The sequence below is a fragment of the Falco biarmicus genome, chromosome 5 (assembly GCF_023638135.1).
Source record: "Falco biarmicus isolate bFalBia1 chromosome 5, bFalBia1.pri, whole genome shotgun sequence".
NCBI lineage: Eukaryota > Metazoa > Chordata > Aves > Falconiformes > Falconidae > Falco > Falco biarmicus.
In genome coordinates, this window is record NC_079292.1 from 79,562,036 (window position 1) to 79,586,490 (window position 24,455).

The following is a 24,455-nucleotide window of genomic DNA, read 5'->3' on the forward strand; positions in this document are numbered from 1 at the left end:
CCCATCTCAGTCAGGAGCCACGGGCTGGGGGCCGGTGAGCCAGGCTATCCCATCAGCCGTAAGGCTCCCCATAAACTCTCCGCATGGCGAAGAAAATGCAAGATTTAAACAAAATAAAGAAAAAAAGAACAATTCTGCGGTCTGCCTGTGATCAAAGTGAACGACCTGGAGGATGCCCCCAGCTTTATGAGTAAGAAATTGGGGGGTTGACCAAGCTGACCAGTCTTCCCAATTGACCTGGACATCTTCCCCTCGCTGGCGGCTAGTGTGCGGGCACGGCTTTACAGCGGAGAAGCCGACTAATCCCCTCGCAGGCCATGAAGCAGGATTGTGGAGACCACGGTTAACAAACACTGTTTATTTATGAACATAAATAAATAAACTTTGACAGGCAAATATTACAAGATAAAGGTGGTCGTGAATACTAAACCTTTTCTTGTTCATATGAGAAGATAAACCATTTTTCTTCCATTTATTTTTCTGATCTTGAGCCCTGAATGTCGCTGGTGTCTTCTCTCAGTCTTCCCGTAGAGTTCACTGTGGAAAAGGTCAAGTTCGCTGGTTCTGGATGTTTTACAGATCAGAAGATAAAATATCCTTCTGAGCCTTTGCAATACAAAAGTAACCACTTGTGCTTCCTCAGGTGGTTCTTCATATATGGGTTGTTTCACATCTCCATAGGCAGACATAATAACAGCTTGGAAAAGATTGATCAAGACATAGGTCATCGCCAACATGAAAGAGGCTAGGAAAAAAACACCCAGCAACTTGGATGAAAATGCAGTATCTCTGAAAGCTGAGATGCAGGAGAATATGGTCTGAGCTGAGTGAATCGTGCTATTGTAATTCCATTCATGCTGCCCAAAGACAAGGTAGCCAAAAGCCATAAATACAAAGAAGTAAACCACCACCATGAGAGCCATTGAGGACATTCCAGGAAGAGCTGCCAAGATACATCTTCGTGCCAGGGGCACACCATAAAAGAAGTGATGATATTTCAGAGTTTTCAAAATAACAAAAAATGCTAAAAAGCCCATAGTAATCCTTAACATGTGATCTAAATGAGCAACTGCATGAAAAGGAATGAAATCGTTTGGGTGAAGTAAGTAAAAGTTCACTATATCAGCTCCCACTTTGAACTTCATGACCTTTAAAATAACAAGGAACAGGAATACTAATTTTAAGCTGAAGTTTATCATATTGGAAATGTTTTTAATGTAATCAGTTTTTTCCTGGCCTATGATGTGAAGCTCTTCTGCAATGTAAATGAGCATAAAGGCAAGAACAATTACAAACACAAACATTTGAGCTTTAGTTTGCTGATGAAAAATGGGGAGTGCAAAAGAGTGTGCTGACAAACTTGGTTTTATGATCCCCAAATGAGACATCTCAAATATGACCGAGATGGTGCAAAAGAGGTCTGCATCTGAGTTAAATGTAGTTAGTTCAATGATCACCGCCCATGTCTTTTCATCAAGCCAGTTGCTCTGTTGTAGAGCATCCAGCCTTGTTGTTGAATTAGATCTTCCTTCTTCAGGGAAAAAGTAAAACGTGTATCCTGCTGGTCCATATGTGTGCAAATTTCCATATGAATAATATATCCATGGAGTCCTGTTTCGCTGGTAAGTGAATGCACCATCACTGCTGGCATCCTTGGAAACAGACGGGTTGGCAACCTTTGTCCAAGTGCCAGCGTAGTCACCTTTCTCTGGTATGTCATGGCCGTATTTGCGAAGACAGTGGCTTTCACTGATCACAGAGTTATTTGCAAAGCTGAGAGGATGGGAACATTTTTTCTCGGTACCTTCAGCCCGCAGTTGCCTCATCCTAGGCAAACCAATGATTTTGGACCAGCTCTCGGGAAGGAAGGTTGGCTGAATGTCACTGTGGATCAAAGGCAAGAATGAGTCTTTCACCCACACATAGATATGTTCTACCTTATCTACACTGGCGAGTCGTGGAGAGAATTGGTTATGGATGAACTGGTTGTAGTGGAAACTGTTGGCGTTCTCAGTGGAATAGGCAAAATTTAACAGCAGTGTTAGAAAGGCAAGATGACTGATGAAACTTTTGGCAAAAGTAAATGCCTTGCCTTTAATTTTTGCCCTTTTCAGCATGTTTGCAATTTCATCAGCATCTAAAGGTTTATACTGCTTGCTGCCTCTGAGTTTAGCAAGTTTCCGGTGCTTCTCTCTCATCTCATCAGCCTTCATCATTTCTGTAGCCAGCTTCTTCTCATAACACTTTTCATGAGTTAACCATGCGATGTTTTCACAGTATTTTGGATGAATTGTACTCATAGCTGAGAAAAAAAATATTTTTAGAATTGAAAGTAAAATGGTCTCAATAAAGGAGATTGCAGATGCTAAAAGCCACTCTAGTGAGGTCTGATAGCCGTAAGACAAACCATAGGACACAATGAAAAACGATGATAGCCCACTTATAGCTGTAAGTAGTGCGCACAAGACATAGTTGCACCACCAACAAAAAGCTATGCGTGGTCTCTTGCGAAAGAGCATGAAGGCACTGCTTAGTGGCTTGCTTTCTTTCTGAAAGTTGCCCCCTTCTTCTGTGTAATTATTACTAAAATTGGACTCTGATGGTGGCCTCCTCTGGCAGGCCTTAGCCATTGGAGGGGAATTTGTGGTTCTTGTCTGCTCCTCTGTTCCAATTCCATTTGCGTCTCTTTCAGAAACTGTACGATTACTCCACTTTGGGGGATCTCCCTCGCTTCTTGTCTTTCCGGAACATGACAGGCTCTGTGAGTTCCTGGGACCAGGAAGGTTTTCCAGCAGATGAATATTCGTCAGTTGTGCCGAAGTTTCTGGAAGGTACAATTTTTGCAAACTTTCCTCCGAGTTCTTCAGATTTCCAGACAGGAGGGGTGAATTTGCCTTTGGTTCCGTCTGAGCCACACCACGAGGAGAAGCTTTCTTCTGGGAATACTTCAGTAAGGCAATTATAATAATTTCCACAGGTTTGGTAATCAAAACACATTCAATTCCTACTGTTATTGCTTTCAAATACTGCAGGTATATTGGAGATTCTTCATCCTTGTCAGCATTAAAGAACATAATGCCAACAAGCAAGTTCGATAATAATACTGCTAAACAGGCAGACAGACGTTGGAGCCTGCTGAAAGTGTCACTGGCAACGGCAGAAAAAATGGAGATCCACAGATGGCCCTCTTTCAGGCTGTTGGCAAAATGAATAGAAAAATAGTCGATTCTGAGCAGAGGTGTCTTGGGGTCTGTGACGGCAAATGTCCTTTCTAGTACATGATCACTCTTGTCAAGAGAGAGCCATTTCCGGCACATGAAGAACCAGGTCTTCCTGGTGGACATATCCTCAACTTTGGCTCTGCTTAAGAACCAGCTTGGGGATGGGCCCTTGTTATTATGCCAGACCCTGAAGGAAGAAATGTCTCCCAAGTCTTTCTTAGTAGTCAACAGAAAGCAATCGGTGCTTCCTCGTTGGAAAGATGGAAAATGTGGGTGCCGTAAACAATGGACATCACTCCTGCCATTCTGGCTGATGAGCTGAAGAAAGACATCTGCTGTGGTTCCAGCTTCCCAGTGACTGCCTGTGTATAAAGTGACTAAATATCTGCCCTCATCAAAGGGGTCGTTGTCCGGCAGAACAATAATCTTGTCTTTCCTGTCCCTCTCAGCCCTGTCTTTTCTCACGGCCCAGAGGCACAAAAGAAAATAGACGGCAAAAATGAAGAGCACCGTTAATAATGTGACTGGGTTTTGAGGTATATCTGCTATCAGGATTTTTCCCAGATCTATTGCGTTGGGCGTAGCTATTACTTTGGCTGCCAGGAACCTGATGTCGTATGTGGACGCCTTTGACGCAGCGTGAACTGTCAGACTTCTGCGACTCTGCTTCATTTTGCAGACACAGTGTACCCTCTGCCAGTCAGTCAAGGAGCCAAGCCTGCACACGTCTTCTCTCCACAGACTTTGAACCCCGTCCAGAAATAAGCACTGATCACTAAAAACATGTATGCTCACCAGCCTCTGCGTTCGATACCTTACAACATACGATGTCAGCAAGACAATGGAGATGTTGTGAGGGTCTGTACCGCTTCCTTGAGCTGTGGTTGTCAACAGTGACTCTGGAAGACAGATCATATAGGGAGCCTTAATGTTACAGTCAGTGCTAGCGGTCTCATTTTCACTTGCCACTGTTGGCATGTTGTGAAAAGCAGCAAACGAGGCTGTGGGATGAGCGTGAGTGACGCTGGTGCCTGTAAATACTAGCACCTTGAAAGTAACTTGTAATTTTGTCAGGATCTGGATGTATATGCTCTTAGTGTTTCTGTTGACTTCAAAACTAAATCCTCCAGTTGTGTAAGTTTGTGTTTTATCGGGTCCCATTGCTAACTGAAAAGTTGAAGTTTCCTTCTCTTTCCTAGCAACAGTAATTTCTGCTCCTTCAGGCGTGATCCCCAGTAGATCTCCATTAGCCTTGCTCTCTGCCATTTTAAACCCCAAGACCATTGTTTTGATTTCTGATGTGTGACCTAACCAAGGGAAAGGGTTCTCGTCGAACTCAAAAAGAGCAGTGGATATCACGGCATCATGCGGCAATCCTGAATAATTTCCCTTTCTCAGTGATAGATAAAAGCAATTCCTGCAGGTGTTGCTGGTAGAGAAAGCATTTGCAATGTTCCAGGTTTCCTCTTTCTTCAGCGTGATGTTCCAGTGTTTTGTTTCCATTCGAGTCTCTGTTTCTCCAGGGACTTTGCCCTGGAAAACTATGTCCATTAAATTTTCCATGATGGAGAAGGCTTGTTTAACTCCATTTACGTTGACGTTCCTGCAATGCAGAAGAGCAGCTCTCAGGATGTTGGACAAGCATCTTAGTATTCCACTGGTCTGAATTTCTGCCTCCTCAGACCAACGGCTCTCATTCCTCTGTATCTTCAGCACTCCCGTCACCTCTGTCAGTTTCCTAATGGCAAGATCTTGTGATCTAATATTCACTTCCTCAGCTTCCTTTGTGGCTTGAGAAAGAGAAGCAACTACTTGGTTGATTTCCATTGTGCTCTCAACTGAAATATTCAGGGCTGTTTTAACCAGGTTTTCCCGAAACTGAGCCTTAGGGAGGTGGCGAGCTGGTGCTGCTTTAATATAGTTTAAGACTGAGGCTACCAGATAAGCCAAATAACCTGCTCTAATATAATCTCCAGTCTGGAGATAAGATGTCATCGGTGCACTTAAACCGCTTACTGAGGCCAGCAGTTCATGATATACAACAGCCAGTGGTCGACTGTTAATTGGGTTCCGCACACGGACATATAAACTCACTTGGGTAAATGCCCCAAGGGAATCACAGACTTGAACACAAAGTGTCAAGGTGTACTTCTGAGAGGGCACTCCAACTGGGAGAAGAGATGGAGGAGTTTTAGGCTGATAACCAAAGTACAGAATTGTGCCAAATGTATTTTCTGCCACAGAAGTTATTCTGGTAGTTTTGGGTACATCGGAAGCTACTATCACTTTATATGTCAGAGGTAAATCGCTGTCAGAAAATCCACTGCACTGAACAACAAATTTTGTCAGAAAGGCTGTGCCCTGGTGTGGGTTGATGGTACACTTGCCAGCCCTAGGAGGAGAATTTACCTTAAATGCATGTCTGTAGACCGAGGACCTACCATCCCAAGTAGTTACTTTGAATAGAAGTACGTAGAGTCGATGTGCAGTCTTTGTAAAAGTCAGAGCCCGTATAGACAGGTAAGCCCCAGACCTCCCTGTTGAGGTTCCGGAAGACCAGTCAAAGCTAATTTCTGTAGAGTTTTCTAAAAAAAGGGACCAGTAGTAGACTGGCTGGCTATTTCTTCTACAGTTCAGGCATTTTCCAGCCAAGGTAAATCTCTCTGTTGGAATTAGGGTGCTACCACAGTTTTCCAGGCATGCCACATCCAGAAGGAGCGGGGAGCCAGGCTGCACATCTACAGTTTGGTCAGCATAACTCTTCCTTCCATCCTTTTGAATCACTAGACGGAAGTAGTATAAAGCATTTCCTGGGAGGGATTCTGGTGGCATTGCTTGAACTGGACCTGAGGATGTTAACCATTTCAAATCCCTCTGGGATGGATGGCAGCTTTTTCCCGGGCTGACTTTCATGATTTTATAGTCTGACACCTCTTTAGTGCAGTACCAAGTAAATGTGATTCCCTGTAGTCCTTCCTGTGAATCAGGATCATGGGATGCGGAACCATCAAGAGTCCAATTATCAGAAAATCCTACTGTGCGGAACGTACCTCCTGCAATATTTGCCACTAGATCAGTGCTTTCGATCTGAACATAAACTTTATCTGAGCCTCTGAGAACTGTTGTGGTCCTAATTGGGGTTATTGCAACAGTGAAATAAAAGAGATACAACCCGTAATCTAAAGTAAAACTGGGAACAGTTAAGTGTATCATTTCTATGCCATGCATCAAGGAAGAGTTTAGTGGTTTTGTCCAGTCTGGAATAGTTGTTGTGTCCTGAACAGGATAGATTCGCCATAGGGGCTTGATAGATATACCAACGTTACAATCTACTAGCAATCTGACAAAGAGGTAAAAAGATGTGCTCCTTTTCTGGCGCAAGACAGATGTATGAAGAACAGGTTTCTGAATCTGCACTGTGTCTATGTAACAGGCTTCTTTCTGGGAAGACACTGGTGCTTTTATTGTTTTTGCAGCATAGCTGTTGACTCTGACTCTTAAAGGAGCTGGTGTAGGTGCAGTTCTGGTACCGTTCACCTTTGCCACAAACCCCGTGTATTTCTCTGCATCAAAGGGTAAAGCAGAGCGACGGACAAACCGTTTGGCATTTCTTCCATGATTGTTGTACGTGTCCGTGCTGTTCTGGAGAAGGTGGTCTTTTTCAAGGTCTCTTTCTGCCAGAGACCTAAACAAAGTCTTCTTCTGATTCATGTAAAGATACATACTGAATTTGTACCGCTGGAAGGCCACAAACTCTATGGAGAATAACTTGTGTTGGTAGAGCACAGCATGTGCGTAAGGGCCGTCTGTGGAAACAGGGCTACTGTTCTCTTTGGTTGTGTAAAACATTCCGTGGTTGTACCTGAAAATGCAAGTGCTGCTGTCGGTCTTCCCTGGTTGAAGGTAGACATGGGTGGGAGTCGCTCTGCCTGCAGTTAGGCTCAGGGTACCACTGAGTAGATGTAATTCTCCCATCAATTCTTCAGACCTCTTTCCATCAACATGGAAGCAAATTCTGGCCACCACTATCTCACTCAGGCTCTGAGGCTGGGGAATAGCACAGAAGTTGCTCGGCAGACTAAATGAACTGCAGAAACAGAGCCAACCTCCTACAGCCTGCGTGTCTACCACCAGTCTGTAGGCCAGTGTCCTTGGGCTAAGGGGCTGAACCTTCCTGGAAAGGCTGAGGGGCTGTTGAGAAACGCTAAGGAGCTTGGAGCTGATGCTGAGGACATGCAGCAAGTCAGGCTTTACCTTGAGATGGAGGCTAAGGCTTATGCAAGGCATCTGCTCAATGCTGACTGAAGCAACGTGGAGCCCCTGATGCCTATAGCACATGGTCAAGCTATAGCTGTAGCAGGTGGCACAAGTCTGTTGCAACTTGGCTGATGGGTAGATAGCAGGCAGTGGTGTGTCTTGGTGCTCACTGTGGGGAAGGAGGAGGCTAGATGGTCTGCCTCCCCGGCTGCTGAATTTCTGCCAGCTGGCACTCTTGAGGCGTGCACACCAGCCCCGCTCTGCTGGCTGCCACACATGGATCAGGTGAGTTTGCGGCCAAAGCACAAACAGTCGCATATCCTTCCCAGACATCTTGACGCTCACGTGGTGGTGAAAGCACTTGGGTACAGTGCATGACGCAGATGAGCATTGCACTGTAAGCGCTGTGCAGCCGAGCAGCTGGAGGAGAAGGCAGACCGCTGCCGTTGAGGCCCACAGCGGAGGTGGGCGCACTGCTGCTGGAGCGTGGGCTGCAGGAGGCCAGTGGCTGGCACGTCCCAGTGGCTGGGGCCGCTCTCCAGGGGAACCAGAACCTCCTCCCGGCACCGCTGGCAAGCACGGTCTCGAGCTGTGGAAACAGCAGAACGCATGTGGGTTACCTTTGTAACTGTGTTTCTTTTACAGTCTGTTTTAGCTTTGTGGCTCTGTTGTTTGTTTGGGTGTAATGGCTACGGAGAGACTGCTAACCAACCCTGCCTATGCAATTTTATGCTAAGAGGGTTGCAGATTATCTGAAAGTTTTACTGAATCTTTCTATATTTTGTGTTTGTGAGACAGTCAGCTATAGGAGCGTTCTGATTTTTTAGGAGTTAACCTCCGTGTTAGAATGAGGTTAGCACTTCTTAACCAATGACGGACGAGTTCCTATGCTGCTTGTTATCCGGGACTGTGTGACTTGAAGTCCCTATTCTATAGACCATAATAACCTTACTCTCTAGACCATAACCAGAGCACGTAGGTTCTGTTGCATACGTATAGGATAAGTTATTGGACAGCTTGACAAGGCCGATACCTAGCCGTCCAACTTGGCAACAAAACTTACTTTTGTAATACTAAAAAGCACACCCGCAGGTCAAGAGGACCCTTGCCCAGGTGAAGACCCTTCCCCTGCGCAAGCCTAGTAACAGAAGAGGATGACACACTGACGAGCGAGGGGAAGCACGCGGCCGACTCAATATGAGTGATAAAGCAAGCTTCGATTTATTACGGCGCGATTATGTCTTATATACAGTTCCAGTTAATTATGCCTACTAGTCATCTGCTGATTGGCTAAGCTCTAAAGGGTTACATTTTCATACGTCCTCCTACTTGCGGTTTCTGCGGATGGCTAGCTACATATTTTTTTTCCTCTCTTGTCTACGCGAATTCCTCAAAGTTATTTACAACATTAGGCACAAGGTCAGTGTTTTTCTCAGCTTCCTTATCAGCATGCCTCAGCATAGCTGCAAGGCCTGCTTCAGCTAACTTACGCTAACTTTGTTTCACAAAGATCTTTAAGGGAGTCATGGCCATGATCACACAGCCATTCTGCAACAACACACCACATATTATAATTATATGCAAATTGCCAACCAGTCATTGTAACTGGGAGCGTATGACCTTGTAATTTTGTGTATAAATGTAACAGTGCAATCTGCACAGGTGCGCTCGATTTATGGAGATGCCACCGAGCACCCAGTGCTGCAGTGAAGGAGGGCCTGCTTCTTAATACTGCATTGGTGTTAAGAGGTTTGATTCCCGACTTCGGTGACGAGAGGGAAAGAAAATCGTTTGACGCTCAGAGTCAGTGAGGAGCCTGTTGTATAGGGAGCTAATGAAACAGACTTGGACTCTCCTTGGGCTCTGCATATAGGGGAACTAAATGAAGGCTCAGCGGTGGGTCAGCTGTAACTACAGGGCCTGACTGTGGTTGGAGTCCTGGCAGAAGACTCAGATCCCTGTAAGGAGCATGTGCGATGCTTCATTACCGTAGTACGGCCTGTTGAATGAGTATGTTTGATTTTTCTGAGAAATGTAATGCATAATCCTCCGTGTAGCCTATATAATTTCGTTTGAGTGAACCATAGGGCACGCACCTTAGGTGGAACGATCCCCTGAGCATCCAGAGGTGCAATAACGAATGCCAGATTCTTAAAGCTACGTCGTTGTTAGGGCGTTTTTGTCGTTTCCGGTTTTGCTGACAGGTATACCCAGCGCCACAAGAAAGAAGTCTTTCGGGGCCGAGGATCGACACCAAGCATAGCCGCCGGCAGCACCGCGGCCCCCGGCGGCTCGGGAGGGCAGGCAGGCGCTGCCAAGGGGCCGGGCGAGGCCCAGCGCTCCCCGCAGGCCCCGCCCGCTGGCGGCCCGGCCCCGCTGGCGGCCCGGCCCCGGCCCCGGCCCCGGCCCCGGCTCCGGCTCCTCCTGGGGCGGGGCCGCCGGCAGCGGAGCGGCTGCGGGGTCTCATGGCGCCGCTGAGGGACTGCCAGGTGAGGGCCGGCCTGAGGCGGAGCGGGACGGCGGGCGCCCTGCCTGGCCGCCCGGCCTGGCCCCGCCGCAGCGACCGAGCGCGGGGGCTGTGGCCGCTCTGCCCGTGGGCCCGGGCCCTGCCCCTGCCCCGCCCCTGCCCCTGCCGGGCGCCCAGGGCCGGCGGGTGCGCGCCCTTGCCGTTGGGCCGGCGGGCCGTTGGGCCGTTGGGCCGTTGGGCCGTTGGGCCGTTGGGCCGGCGGGCGGGCGGGCCGGCGGGCGGGGAGAGGGGCTGCTGGCGGCGCTGGGTCTGTGCAGGGAGAGGAGCCGAGCCGGCTGAGGCTGGCGGGAGGGCGCCACTGGCGGGGCTCCTGTTGTCGCTCGTCTCCTTCAGCCCGTTACCGGCCGGGTTTCAGGTGGGGTGAGGCTGCCGTTGGGGTTTGCAAATGGCGACGAGGCCTCGCAGCCTTCCCTTCGAGCGGGGAAGCCACCCCGTGCCTGCGCAGGCTGAGTAATTGCTGTGCTTTCTTCCCGCTGAAGGTGGTTCTCCCGGTTGCTCCTTTTGTTGTCGTTTTGTAGTTAATTAGGCAGGGGGAGGTAAAAAAAGAAGTCTTGAAGGTCTTCTCAGAGTGTCATAGGTTCATGAGCGCCAGAGCTCTGGAGAAACGGAGGACGTGCTACGAGCAGCCCTCAGGAAAAAAACAAACCCTACAGATAGTCACCGGATCTCGGGACTAAAGTCGTAGCAGGAGAATGGTCAGGGCTTTGTGGCGAGAAGCGGTTAGAAGAGCCACGGCGACGGCATTGTCTCCAAGACGCATCACAAAGAAGGTTCCGCACCTGGAACTGGCGAGGAGGATTATGGGAAATGAGCGTAACAGAACTCAATGGTCGCCATACTGTGAAGGGTAACTGGTAGTTTACCTTCTGGTGGTAACCCTCCGCTCTGAGTTTTACCTACTCGCTCTCCTTGTCCCGTGGGTTTCTTCAGTCACAGTGTGATCCCTGAGTACAGACACGCCCCAAGACGAGTGTTCCAAGCAGCCTGGGCAGGACTGCTTGTGTAGGGCCCAGAGGACAAGGGTTACTGGCTCTTCTGTGCTCCCAGTAGCTCTTTGGTGCTTGGTTGACAGCAATAATTGGGTTTGGAGCAGCTCTGGTATGTCTCTGAGGAGTCAGCAGCTGTTACAGCGTTAGTTCTCTGCAGCCCATTGTCCTGGCGTGCTAACAGGAGGAGCAGTGGCATAACGTGATGGGATGCATCCTCCTGCTGCCATCCTCCTGTTGCCAGAGTGGGAGTCTTGCAGTGAGCTGTGAGTTATGTGGGCTGTAGCCTTGGCAGAGCAGAGGCTTTCTAGAGTGGGTCGAAGCAGCATGTACCTCAACTAGATCAGCAGAGTCCTTAGTGATGGGTGCAGGCCTTCCTAACCCTTGGTCTGCTGTTTTGTTCAGATGCTTATGCACAGACCTTTTTGTTCCTATGAATCTTAGCATTGACAAGTCTCAGAACGGGATGACATTTTCTATTTGGCAAGTACCTTGAGCTGTTGTGCAAAATCGGCGGTGGCAAAGAGAGCTGCTTGAAATGGAGCTTGTTTCTGATGACTGGTGATGAAGGTGGTTCCTGGCCTCTTTTGCAGGGTACCTTGAAAGGCAGCAGGCCTTACCTCACTACCCTCCTGACTTTTCTCTTTGCGCTGTTTCTGGATGTAGTATGAATGGTGAAAAACCCGTGCAATTTTATCTTCAGGTCTAGCCTTTCAGGCTTGTAGTTTTGAACACTCTAGTGCTTGAGCCGTTGGAACGTGAGCCTTTAATCCAATCACAGTGGGAAAGTTTTAGGACATATTGACAAAGATGTCTTTGCCTGGTGACTTAAAATTTTTGACAGTTGGGTCATTAGAGCTCGGGAATACATTAAGTTGTGAAATGAGACACAAGCTGAATTCTTGCAGCATCCACAAGGACTAGTCCCCCATTAGGAGGAGTCTGAATTGGCTTGCCCCCGGTCTGTTTTTATGTGATGCTGTACATTCTGTGTGCTGGCATAAAAGTGATGTTGAAGTGATTGGGGCAGCTCCTCAAATGTGTGTATGCTTAAACAGAGATGTATATGGTGTGCTGAATGTAAATGTGCTTGAGAAGCTCACAGTCTTAGAAGCAGTGATGGATGCAGTGTAGGAATGCTGAGTGGAGAGTACTTAGTAGAAATAAACCCAAGCGTTGTTCTAAATACCTGAATAGGTTACCAAGGGAAGCACCCCGGCTTGTGAGATGACTGGCTTTGTGGTTGTGTGGCCATCCCGTGGGGGAGAAGAGGCCTGCAAGCCACAGGAGATGACATGCCTGTTTGCTGTAGGCACCCACATGAGCAAGTTAAGCATTTTGAAATAGGCATTGGATTTTTGATTTTGTCACCAGAGTTACTTAGGAGAGCAGTCATGGAGACAACCGTGGAACAGGGTGCTGTAGCTGCTGCAGCTTAATTCCACCATTGAGTGAACTGTGCGTCTGCCTAATGGACTCTTTTTGCTCTCCAGCAGTCAGCAAGGAGATGTGGCACCTTGGTCAGTGTTACGTAGCTTGTTAAGAAACTATGGCAGCCTGATTCTGTTTTGCATTTTAGCTTTATCAAATGGCCATGTTCTTGCTTTTTGTAAGGCTTGTGTACCAATCTGTGGTCCAGCCTCTTTGTTGATTTAAGTCCAGTGGCCTGGTTAGTGGACTTGCTCTGCCAGGCTGTTTGGCCTGCAAGTTGCTTAAGGTGTCGATTTCAGTTATAAAAGAACGGGATTTTATTTAACCGTATCTCTACTTCACACGAGGTGTGTCTGCAGCAGTTGGGACTAGCCTGAAGGTGAGTTGTAGTGAATTAAGAATGGGTCTCATTAGGAGACCTTCTGTTACACTTTATAATTTTGTGCTCCTTTATTCCCACTGCTAGCCCCAACTAACTGAGTCTTCAGATGTAATACAACTGAACAAAAGGTTTGTGTGTCTGCCTGCATTGTCCTTTCAGCTTTTCTGTTTTTTTTCTTTTTCTTTTTTTGTTTAAAAAGCATAGTTGAAGAAAATGTCAGAACACCATCAATTTGAGAATCTGTTGATGTAGTCTGGAAAACGAGTGTGTAAAATGGGCGGGTTTGTATCTGCTTATTGTGCAGGCCTGGCAGGATGCTGGACTTGTCCTGTCCACGACTAGCAATGAAGCCTGTAAGCTCTTCGATGCTGCGCTGACGCAGGTATGACCAGGGGGAAGTAAGAAAATGTGATTTGAAGGGACTTGTGCCTGAAACAACCTTTGCTGTAGCTGATGTTTAAATTTCTTATCAACTGGGAGAGCGTCCAAGTCAGGCTGCCACAGGACTTCAGCCATCAGCAGGCAGCAGAAAACCCTGGTGGCAGAGGGCTATGCCGGATGCTGCAGCTGCGAGGAAACCTCAGCCAGCATGCTCATCCTACCTGACACTGAAGAGGCAACCAGTCGATATAAACTGCGCAGAAGTCCAGTTCTGTTGGTGGCCAAACTATGTTAAAGAAGATAACAGCTTTTCTGTTTCCCTACTACGCAAACCCTATGTGAAGGCAATGTTTGTCTTTTAGTCATTTGCCTTGCTTACTTTTGAATTTTAAGTGCCTGGGAGAACAGAAAGAAGCTCAATGTCATCAGGGATTCCTCGACCCTCTCTCTCTGTCTCTGTTACAGTACGCCACCTGGACCAGTAATGAGAGCCTTGGAGGTATTGAGGGACGTCTCTCCAGGTTAAAAGCAGCAGATCCTAATTTTAGTGAGTATAACCTTTAATTCCGAGCATGGAAAGTGCTGGATAATACTTGGTGTCGTGGTGTTTAACTTTGTTTACGCAAGGGGAAGGTGGTGGCTTACAGAATTCTGTAAAACTTCAGACTCTAGCAGGCTGGGATGATTTTGTGTGGTTTTTTCTTCTCTTCTGAAACCTTTTAAAATGGCTATCATGACAAGCCTCTAAGAACTTTAGGCTTATGAGACTTTTTGGACCCCTGTGTCTACAAGACAATCGTGCTTAAAATAAACAGCTCCCCTCATGTTTCTGTAGAGATGACTAATGCTGTACAGCTCAACCTGTAATGTGCTGTTTTCCGTAGCAATGGGACATGTCATTGCTAATGGTTTGGAGCTGATTGGCACTGGAAGTTCGGTGCGGCTCAGCAGAGAGCTGGACAGTGCGATGAGAACAATGATGATGCTTTCAATATCACAGCCACTGACTGAGCGGGAGAAGCTTCATGTAGCAGCGTTGGACATGTTTGCTAGTGGGTAAGTCCCCTGTCACCCCACTTAAATATCTGTGATGAGTTTTAGGTACCGCAGGTGGAAACAGTAGTAGGTCGTAGTGTTTCCTGACATTAGGTGACATGTAGCAAAGGATCAGGGTGAGGTGTCAGTGGTTGTTCTTGCATTTCTCTCTCCATACTGTAATCACCATGACTATCCCAGACGCGAGGCCTGCTGAGAAGAGATTAACCACTGATCATTGTATTTTTTTTACTACCGTTTTTAACAGTACCGGCAGGCCGTGCCCATCGCAGCCAGGAGCCACGGGCTGGAGGCCGGTGAGCCAGGCTATCCCATCAGCCGTAAGGCTCCCCATAAACTCTCCGCATGGCGAAGAAAATGCAAGATTTAAACAAAATAAAGAAAAAAAGAACAATTCTGCGGTCTGCCTGTGATCAAAGTGAACGACCTGGAGGATGCCCCCAGCTTTATGAGTAAGAAATTGGGGGGTTGACCAAGCTGACCAGTCTTCCCAATTGACCTGGACATCTTCCCCTCGCTGGCGGCTAGTGTGCGGGCACGGCTTTACAGCGGAGAAGCCGACTAATCCCCTCGCAGGCCATGAAGCAGGATTGTGGAGACCACGGTTTATTTATGAACATAAATAAATAAACTTTGACAGGCAAATATTTCAAGATAAAGGTGGTCGTGAATACTAAACCTTTTCTTGTTCATATGAGAAGATAAACCATTTTTCTTCCATTTATTTTTCTGATCTTGAGCCCTGAATGTCGCTGGTGTCTTCTCTCAGTCTTCCCGTAGAGTTCACTGTGGAAAAGGTCAAGTTCGCTGGTTCTGGATGTTTTACAGATCAGAAGATAAAATATCCTCTGAGCCTTTGCAATACGAAAGTAACAACTGGTGCTTCCTCAGGTGGTTCTTCTGTGGATAACTGGCTAGCTGAAAAGGGTCACATAGACATAGTCCAGCTGGCTGGACAAAAATGCACATGGCTCTCAGCTTATCTGAAGTAAAGCAAAATACACTGTCTTTGGCTGTCCTTGTTACACAGTAACAGGAAGATCGCGGTGGGAAAAGAATGTTGCAGGTGGGAACAGATAACTACAGAAGAGAAACAACGGGTGGGCTTGGTATTTAGGCAACTAACCCATAATGAGCTTAACTTTTGTAATATGTATGAGCTAATTATAACAAGGCATAAAAGGTGACTGTAAGGCACAATAAATGAAGTCTGCTGATCACTCATATTGAGTGACTGTGTCTTCCCTCCGTCACGACATTCTTCATATACGGGTTGTTTCACATCTCCATAGGCAGACATAACAACAGCTTGGAAAAGACTGATCAAGACATAGGTCATCGCCAACATGAAAGAGGCTAGGAAAAAAAAAACATCCAGCAACTTGGATGAAAATGCAGTATCTCTGAAAGCTGAGATGCAGGAGAATATGGTCTGAGCTGAGTGAATCGTGCTATTGTAATTCCATTCATGCTGCCCAAAGACAAGGTAGCCAAAAGCCATAAATACAAAGAAGTAAACCACCACCATGAGAGCCATTGGGGACATTCCAGGAAGGGCTGCCAAGATACATCTTCGTGCCGGGGGCACGCCATAAAAGAAGTGACGATATTTCAGAGTTTTCAAAATGACAAAAAATGCTAAAAAGCCCATAGTAATCCTTAACATGTGATCTAAATGAGCAACTGCATGAAAAGGAATGAAATCGTTTGGGTGAAGTAAGTAAAAGTTCACTGTATCAGCTCCCACTTTGAACTTCATGACCTTTAAAATAACAAGGAACAGGAATACTAATTTTAAGCTGAAGTTTATCGTATTGGAAATGTTTTTAATGTAATCAGTTTTTTCCTGGCCTATGATGTGAAGCTTTTCTGCAATGTAAATGAGCATAAAGGCAAGAACAATTACAAACACAAACATTTGAGCTTTAGTTTGCTGATGAAAAATGGGGAGTGCAAAAGAGTGTGCTGACAAACTTGGTTTTATGATCCCCAAATGAGACATCTCAAATATGACCGAGATGGTGCAAAAGAGGTCTGCATCTGAGTTAAATGTAGTTAGTTCGATGATCACCGCCCATGTCTTTTCATCAAGCCAGTTGCTCTGTTGTAGAGCATCCAGCCTTGTTGTTGAATTAGATCTTCCTTCTTCAGGGAAAAAGTAAAACGTGTATCCTGCTGGTCCATTTGTGTGCAAATTTCCATATGAATAATATATCCATGGAGTCCTGTTTCGCTGGTAAGTGAATGCACCGTCACTGCTGGCATCCTTGGAAACAGACGGGTTGGCAACCTTTGTCCAAGTGCCAGCGGAGTCACCTTTCTCTGGTATGTCATGGCCGTATTTGCGAAGACAGTGGCTTTCACTGATCACAGAGTTATTTGCAAAGCTGAGAGGATGGGAACATTTTTTCTCGGTACCTTCAGCCCGCAGTTGCCTCATCCTAGGCAAACCAATGATTTTGGACCAGCTCTCGGGAAGGAAGGTTGGCTGAATGTCACTGTGGATCAAAGGCAAGAATGAGTCTTTCACCCACACATAGATATGTTCTAGCTTATCTACACTGGCGAGTCATGGAGAGAATTGGTTATGGATGAACTGGTTGTAGTGGAAACTGTTGGCGTTCTCAGTGGAATAGGCAAAATTTAACAGCAGTGTTAAAAAGGCAAGATGACTGATGAAACTTTTGGCAAAAGTAAATGCCTTGCCTTTAATTTTTGCCCTTTTCAGCATGTTTGCAATTTCATCAGCATCTAAAGGTTTATACTGCTTGCTGCCTCTGAGTTTAGCAAGTTTCCGGTGCTTCTCTCTCATCTCATCAGCCTTCATCATTTCTGTAGCCAGCTTCTTCTCATAACACTTTTCATGAGTTAACCATGCGATGTTTTCACAGTATTTTGGATGAATTGTACTCATAGCTGAGAAAAAGAATATTTTTAGAATTGCAAGGAAAACGGTCTCAATATAGGAGATTGCAGATGCTAAAAGCCACTCTAGTGAGGTCTGATAGCCGTAAGACAAACCATAGGACACAATGAAAAACGATGATAGCCCACTTATAGCTGTAAGTAGTGCGCACAAGACATAGTTGCACCACCAACAAAAAGCTATGCGTGGTCTCTTGCGAAAGAGCATGAAGGCACTGCTTAGTGGCTTGCTTTCTTTCTGAAAGTTGCCCCCTTCTTCTGTGTAATTATTACTAAAATTGGACTCTGATGGTGGCCTCCTCTGGCAGGCCTTAGCCATTGGAGGGGAATTTGTGGTTCTTGTCTGCTCCTCTGTTCCAATTCCATTTGCGTCTCTTTCAGAAACTGTGCGATTACTCCACTTTGGGGGATCTCCCTCGCTTCTTGTCTTTCCGGAACATGACAGGCTCTGTGAGTTCCTGGGACCAGGAAGGTTTTCCAGCAGATGAATATTCGTCAGTTGTGCCGAAGTTTCTGGAAGGTACAATTTTTGCAAACTTTCCTCCGAGTTCTTCAGATTTCCAGACAGGAGGGGTGAATTTGCCTTTGGTTCCGTCTGAGCCACACCACGAGGAGAAGCTTTCTTCTGGGAATACTTCAGTAAGGCAATTATAATAATTTCCACAGGTTTGGTAATCAAAACACATTCAATTCCTACTGTTATTGCTTTCAAATACTGCAGGTATATTGGAGATTCTTCATCCTTGTCAGCATTAAAGAACATAATGCCAACAAGCAAGTTCGATAATAATACTGCTAAACAGGCAGACAGACGTTGGAGCCTGCTGAAAGTGTCACTGGCAACGGCAGAAAAAATGGAGATCCACAGATGGCCCTCTTTCAGGCTGCTGGCAAAATGAATAGAAAAATAGTCGATTCTGAGCAGAGGTGTCTTGGGGTCTGTGACGGCAAATGTCCTTTCTAGTACATGATCACTCTTGTCAAGAGAGAGCCATTTCCGGCACATGAAGAACCAGGTCTTCCTGGTGGACATATCCTCAACTTTGGCTCTGCTTAAGAACCAGCTTGGGGATGGGCCCTTGTTATTATGCCAGACCCTGAAGGAAGAAATGTCTCCCAAGTCTTTCTTAGTAGTCAACAGAAAGCAATCGGTGCTTCCTCGTTGGAAAGATGGAAAATGTGGGTGCCGTAAACAATGGACATCACTCCTGCCATTCTGGCTGATGAGCTGAAGAAAGACATCTGCTGTGGTTCCAGCTTCCCAGTGACTGCCTGTGTATAAAGTGACTAAATATCTGCCCTTATCAAAGGGGTCGTTGTCCGGCAGAACGATAATCTTGTCTTTCCTGTCCCTCTCAGCCCTGTCTTTTCTCACGGCCCAGAGGCACAAAAGAAAATAGACGGCAAAAATGAAGAGCACCGTTAATAATGTGACTGGGTTTTGAGGTATATCTGCTATCAGGATTTTTCCCAGATCTATTGCGTTGGGCGTAGCTATTACTTTGGCTGCCAGGAACCTGATGTCGTATGTGGACGCCTTTGACGCAGCGTGAACTGTCAGACTTCTGCGACTCTGCTTCATTTTGCAGACACAGTGTACCCTCTGCCAGTCAGTCAAGGAGCCAAGCCTGCACACGTCTTCTCTCCACAGACTTTGAACCCCGTCCAGAAATAAGCACTGATCACTAAAAACATGTATGCTCACCAGCCTCTGCGTTCGATACCTTACAACATACGATGTCAGCAAGACAATGGAGATGTTGTGAGGGTCTGTACCGCTTCCTTGAGCTGTGGTTGTCAACAGTGACTCTGGAAGACAGATCATATAGGGAGCCTTAATGTTACAGTCAGTGCTAGCGGTCTCATTTTCACTTGCCACTGTTGGCATGTTGTGAAAAGCAGCAAACGAGGCTGTGGGATGAGCGTGAGTGACGCTGGTGCCTGTAAATACTAGCACCTTGAAAGTAACTTGTAATTTTGTCAGGATCTGGATGTATATGCTCTTAGTGTTTCTGTTGACTTCAAAACTAAATCCTCCAGTTGTGTAAGTTTGTGTTTTATCGGGTCCCATTGCTAACTGAAAAGTTGAAGTTTCCTTCTCTTTCCTAGCAACAGTAATTTCTGCTCCTTCAGGCGTGATCCCCAGTAGATCTCCATTAGCCTTGCTCTCTGCCATTTTAAACCCCAAGACCATTGTTTTGATTTCTGATGTGTGACCTAACCAAGGGAAAGGGTTCTCGTCGAACTCAAAAAGAGCAGTGGATATCACGGCATCATGCGGCAATCCTGAATAATTTCCCTTTCTCAGTGATAGATAAAAGCAATTCCTGCAGGTGTTGCTGGTAGAGAAAGCATTTGCAATGTTCCAGGTTTCCTCTTTCTTCAGCGTGATGTTCCAGTGTTTTGTTTCCATTCGAGTCTCTGTTTCTCCAGGGACTTTGCCCTGGAAAACTATGTCCATTAAATTTTCCATGATGGAGAAGGCTTGTTTAACTCCATTTACGTTGACGTTCCTGCAATGCAGAAGAGCAGCTCTCAGGATGTTGGACAAGCATCTTAGTATTCCACTGGTCTGAATTTCTGCCTCCTCAGACCAACGGCTCTCATTCCTCTGTATCTTCAGCACTCCCGTCACCTCTGTCAGTTTCCTAATGGCAAGATCTTGTGATCTAATATTCACTTCCTCAGCTTCCTTTGTGGCTTGAGAAAGAGAAGCAACTACTTGGTTGATTTCCATTGTGCTCTCAACTGAAATATTCAGGGCTGTTTTAACCAGGTTTTCCCGAAACTGAGCCTTAGGGAGGTGGCGAGCTGGTGCTGCTTTAATATAGTTTAAGACTGAGGCTACCAGATAAGCCAAATAACCTGCTCTAATATAATCTCCAGTCTGGAGATAAGATGTCATCGGTGCACTTAAACCGCTTACTGAGGCCAGCAGTTCATGATATACAACAGCCAGTGGTCGACTGTTAATTGGGTTCCGCACACGGACATATAAACTCACTTGGGTAAATGCCCCAAGGGAATCACAGACTTGAACACAAAGTGTCAAGGTGTACTTCTGAGAGGGCACTCCAACTGGGAGAAGAGATGGAGGAGTTTTAGGCTGATAACCAAAGTACAGAATTGTGCCAAATGTATTTTCTGCCACAGAAGTTATTTTGGTAGTTTTGGGTACATCGGAAGCTACTATCACTTTATATGTCAGAGGTAAATCGCTGTCAGAAAATCCACTGCACTGAACAACAAATTTTGTCAGAAAGGCTGTGCCCTGGTGTGGGTTGATGGTACACTTGCCAGCCCTAGGAGGAGAATTTACCTTAAATGCATGTCTGTAGACCGAGGACCTACCATCCCAAGTAGTTACTTTGAATAGAAGTACGTAGAGTCGATGTGCAGTCTTTGTAAAAGTCAGAGCCCGTATAGACAGGTAAGCCCCAGACCTCCCTGTTGAGGTTCCGGAAGACCAGTCAAAGCTAATTTCTGTAGAGTTTTCTAAAAAAAGGGACCAGTAGTAGACTGGCTGGCTATTTCTTCTACAGTTCAGGCATTTTCCAGCCAAGGTAAATCTCTCTGTTGGAATTAGGGTGCTACCACAGTTTTCCAGGCATGCCACATCCAGAAGGAGCGGGGAGCCAGGCTGCACATCTACAGTTTGGTCAGCATAACTCTTCCTTCCATCCTTTTGAATCACTAGACGGAAGTAGTATAAAGCATTTCCTGGGAGGGATTCTGGTGGCATTGCTTGAACTGGACCTGAGGATGTTAACCATTTCAAATCCCTCTGGGATGGATGGCAGCTTTTTCCCGGGCTGACTTTCATGATTTTATAGTCTGACACCTCTTTAGTGCAGTACCAAGTAAATGTGATTCCCTGTAGTCCTTCCTGTGAATCAGGATCATGGGATGCGGAACCATCAAGAGTCCAATTATCAGAAAATCCTACTGTGCGGAACGTACCTCCTGCAATATTTGCCACTAGATCAGTGCTTTCGATCTGAACATAAACTTTATCTGAGCCTCTGAGAACTGTTGTGGTCCTAATTGGGGTTATTGCAACAGTGAAATAAAAGAGATACAACCCGTAATCTAAAGTAAAACTGGGAACAGTTAAGTGTATCATTTCTATGCCATGCATCAAGGAAGAGTTTAGTGGTTTTGTCCAGTCTGGAATAGTTGTTGTGTCCTGAACAGGATAGATTCGCCATAGGGGCTTGATAGATATACCAACGTTACAATCTACTAGCAATCTGACAAAGAGGTAAAAAGATGTGCTCCTTTTCTGGCGCAAGACAGATGTATGAAGAACAGGTTTCTGAATCTGCACTGTGTCTATGTAACAGGCTTCTTTCTGGGAAGACACTGGTGCTTTTATTGTTTTTGCAGCATAGCTGTTGACTCTGACTCTTAAAGGAGCTGGTGTAGGTGCAGTTCTGGTACCGTTCACCTTTGCCACAAACCCCGTGTATTTCTCTGCATCAAAGGGTAAAGCAGAGCGACGGACAAACCGTTTGGCATTTCTTCCATGATTGTTGTACGTGTCCGTGCTGTTCTGGAGAAGGTGGTCTTTTTCAAGGTCTCTTTCTGCCAGAGACCTAAACAAAGTCTTCTTCTGATTCATGTAAAGATACATACTGAATTTGTACCGCTGGAAGGCCACAAACTCTATGGAGAATAACTTGTGTTGGTAGAGCACAGCATGTGCGTAAGGGCCGTCTGTGGAAACAGGGCTACTGTTCTCTTTGGTTGTGTAAAACATTCCGTGGTTGTACCTGAAAATGCAAGTGCTGCTGTCGGTCTTCCCTGGTTGAAGGTAGACATGGGTGGGAGTCGCTCTGCCTGCAGTTAGGCTCAGGGTACCACTGAGTAGATGTAATTCTCCCATCAATTCTTCAGACCTCTTTCCATCAACATGGAAGCAAATTCTGGCCACCACTATCTCACTCAGGCTCTGAGGCTGGGGAATAGCACAGAAGTTGCTCGGCAGACTAAATGAACTGCAGAAACAGAGCCAACCTCCTACAGCCTGCGTGTCTACCACCAGTCTGTAGGCCAGTGTCCTTGGGCTAAGGGGCTGAACCTTCCTGGAAAGGCTGAGGGGCTGTTGAGAAACGCTAAGGAGCTTGGAGCTGATGCTGAGGACATGCAGCAAGTCAGGCTTTACCTTGAGATGGAGGCTAAGGCTTATGCAAGGCATCTGCTCAATGCTGACTGAAGCAACGTGGAGCCCCTGATGCCTATAGCACATGGTCAAGCTATAGCTGTAGCAGGTGGCACAAGTCTGTTGCAACTTGGCTGATGGGTAGATAGCAGGCAGTGGTGTGTCTTGGTGCTCACTGTGGGGAAGGAGGAGGCTAGATGGTCTGCCTCCCCGGCTGCTGAATTTCTGCCAGCTGGCACTCTTGAGGCGTGCACACCAGCCCCGCTCTGCTGGCTGCCACACATGGATCAGGTGAGTTTGCGGCCAAAGCACAAACAGTCGCATATCCTTCCCAGACATCTTGACGCTCACGTGGTGGTGAAAGCACTTGGGTACAGTGCATGACGCAGATGAGCATTGCACTGTAAGCGCTGTGCAGCCGAGCAGCTGGAGGAGAAGGCAGACCGCTGCCGTTGAGGCCCACAGCGGAGGTGGGCGCACTGCTGCTGGAGCGTGGGCTGCAGGAGGCCAGTGGCTGGCACGTCCCAGTGGCTGGGGCCGCTCTCCAGGGGAACCAGAACCTCCTCCCGGCACCGCTGGCAAGCACGGTCTCGAGCTGTGGAAACAGCAGAACGCATGTGGGTTACCTTTGTAACTGTGTTTCTTTTACAGTCTGTTTTAGCTTTGTGGCTCTATTGTTTGTTTGGGTGTAATGGCTACGGAGAGACTGCTAACCAACCCTGCCTATGCAATTTTATGCTAAGAGGGTTGCAGATTATCTGAAAGTTTTACTGAATCTTTCTATATTTTGTGTTTGTGAGACAGTCAGCTATAGGAGCGTTCTGATTTTTAGGAGTTAACCTCCGTGTTAGAATGAGGTTAGCACTTCTTAACCAATGACGGACGAGTTCCTATGCTGCTTGTTATCCGGGACTGTGTGACTTGAAGTCCCTATTCTATAGACCATAATAACCTTACTCTCTAGACCATAACCAGAGCACGTAGGTTCTGTTGCATACGTATAGGATAAGTTATTGGACAGCTTGACAAGGCCGATACCTAGCCGTCCAACTTGGCAACAAAACTTACTTTTGTAATACTAAAAAGCACACCCGCAGGTCAAGAGGACCCTTGCCCAGGTGAAGACCCTTCCCCTGCGCAAGCCTAGTAACAGAAGAGGATGACACACTGACGAGCGAGGGGAAGCACGCGGCCGACTCAATATGAGTGATAAAGCAAGCTTCGATTTATTACGGCGCGATTATGTCTTATATACAGTTCCAGTTAATTATGCCTACTAGTCATCTGCTGATTGGCTAAGCTCTAAAGGGTTACATTTTCATACGTCCTCCTACTTGCGGTTTCTGCGGATGGCTAGCTACATATTTTTTTTCCTCTCTTGTCTACGCGAATTCCTCAAAGTTATTTACAACATTAGGCACAAGGTCAGTGTTTTTCTCAGCTTCCTTATCAGCATGCCTCAGCATAGCTGCAAGGCCTGCTTCAGCTAACTTACGCTAACTTTGTTTCACAAAGATCTTTAAGGGAGTCATGGCCATGATCACACAGCCATTCTGCAACAACACACCACATATTATAATTATATGCAAATTGCCAACCAGTCATTGTAACTGGGAGCGTATGACCTTGTAATTTTGTGTATAAATGTAACAGTGCAATCTGCACAGGTGCGCTCGATTTATGGAGATGCCACCGAGCACCCAGTGCTGCAGTGAAGGAGGGCCTGCTTCTTAATACTGCATTGGTGTTAAGAGGTTTGATTCCCGACTTCGGTGACGAGAGGGAAAGAAAATCGTTTGACGCTCAGAGTCAGTGAGGAGCCTGTTGTATAGGGAGCTAATGAAACAGACTTGGACTCTCCTTGGGCTCTGCATATAGGGGAACTAAATGAAGGCTCAGCGGTGGGTCAGCTGTAACTACAGGGCCTGACTGTGGTTGGAGTCCTGGCAGAAGACTCAGATCCCTGTAAGGAGCATGTGCGATGCTTCATTACCGTAGTACGGCCTGTTGAATGAGTATGTTTGATTTTTCTGAGAAATGTAATGCATAATCCTCCGTGTAGCCTATATAATTTCGTTTGAGTGAACCATAGGGCACGCACCTTAGGTGGAACGATCCCCTGAGCATC

At 46.5% G+C, this 24,455-nt stretch overlaps 3 protein-coding genes across 4 annotated transcripts; 1 reads left to right on the forward strand and 2 right to left on the reverse strand.

Moving 5' to 3' along the window:
• Positions 1 to 4: 4 nt before the first annotated feature.
• On the reverse strand, positions 5 to 9,078 carry PKDREJ (polycystin family receptor for egg jelly). The gene is made up of 2 exons (XM_056340811.1): positions 9,041 to 9,078; positions 5 to 8,106 (listed from the first exon to the last, which is right to left on the reverse strand). The coding sequence occupies exons 1-2, from the start codon at positions 9,076 to 9,078 to the stop codon at positions 441 to 443; spliced, it is 7,704 nt and encodes a 2,567-aa protein (XP_056196786.1). The 3' UTR covers positions 5 to 440.
• Positions 9,079 to 9,084: 6 nt separating this feature from the next.
• On the forward strand, positions 9,085 to 19,214 carry LOC130149628 (tetratricopeptide repeat protein 38-like). Of its 2 annotated transcripts, XR_008821966.1 has the most exons (6): positions 9,085 to 9,967; positions 13,109 to 13,186; positions 13,651 to 13,732; positions 14,070 to 14,241; positions 14,489 to 16,477; positions 17,548 to 19,214. XR_008821966.1 is itself a non-coding variant. In XM_056339467.1 (5 exons), the coding sequence occupies exons 1-5, from the start codon at positions 9,944 to 9,946 to the stop codon at positions 14,652 to 14,654; spliced, it is 522 nt and encodes a 173-aa protein (XP_056195442.1). In that variant the 5' UTR covers positions 9,085 to 9,943; the 3' UTR covers positions 14,655 to 19,214. The 2 variants fall into 2 exon arrangements, 1 of the variants encoding a protein (XP_056195442.1); XM_056339467.1 differs by having other exon boundaries at positions 14,489 to 19,214.
• Positions 14,931 to 24,375, reverse strand: LOC130150160 (polycystin family receptor for egg jelly-like). Its single transcript, XM_056340812.1, is given in 4 exon segments — positions 14,931 to 15,088; positions 15,091 to 15,138; positions 15,499 to 22,953; positions 24,321 to 24,375. Coding segments are annotated over 4 exon segments (7,716 nt in total).
• Positions 24,376 to 24,455: the final 80 nt, after the last annotated feature.

What these genes read in the sequence shown, in the direction of transcription:
- PKDREJ (XM_056340811.1), bottom strand. Translation starts at nt 9,078, where the DNA reads ATGACTGGTTGGCAATTTGCATATAATTATAATATGTG. An exon ending in GCATATAATTATAATATGTG is followed by an intron (nt 8,107 to 9,040) that starts GTGTGTTGTTGC and finishes AAAGAAACACAG; the next exon opens with TTACAAAGGTAACCCACATG.
- LOC130149628 (XM_056339467.1), top strand. Translation starts at nt 9,944, where the DNA reads ATGGCGCCGCTGAGGGACTGCCAG. An exon ending in AGCAGCAGATCCTAATTTTA is followed by an intron (nt 13,733 to 14,069) that starts GTGAGTATAACC and finishes TGTTTTCCGTAG; the next exon opens with CAATGGGACATGTCATTGCT. An exon ending in TTGGACATGTTTGCTAGTGG is followed by an intron (nt 14,242 to 14,488) that starts GTAAGTCCCCTG and finishes CGTTTTTAACAG; the next exon opens with TACCGGCAGGCCGTGCCCAT.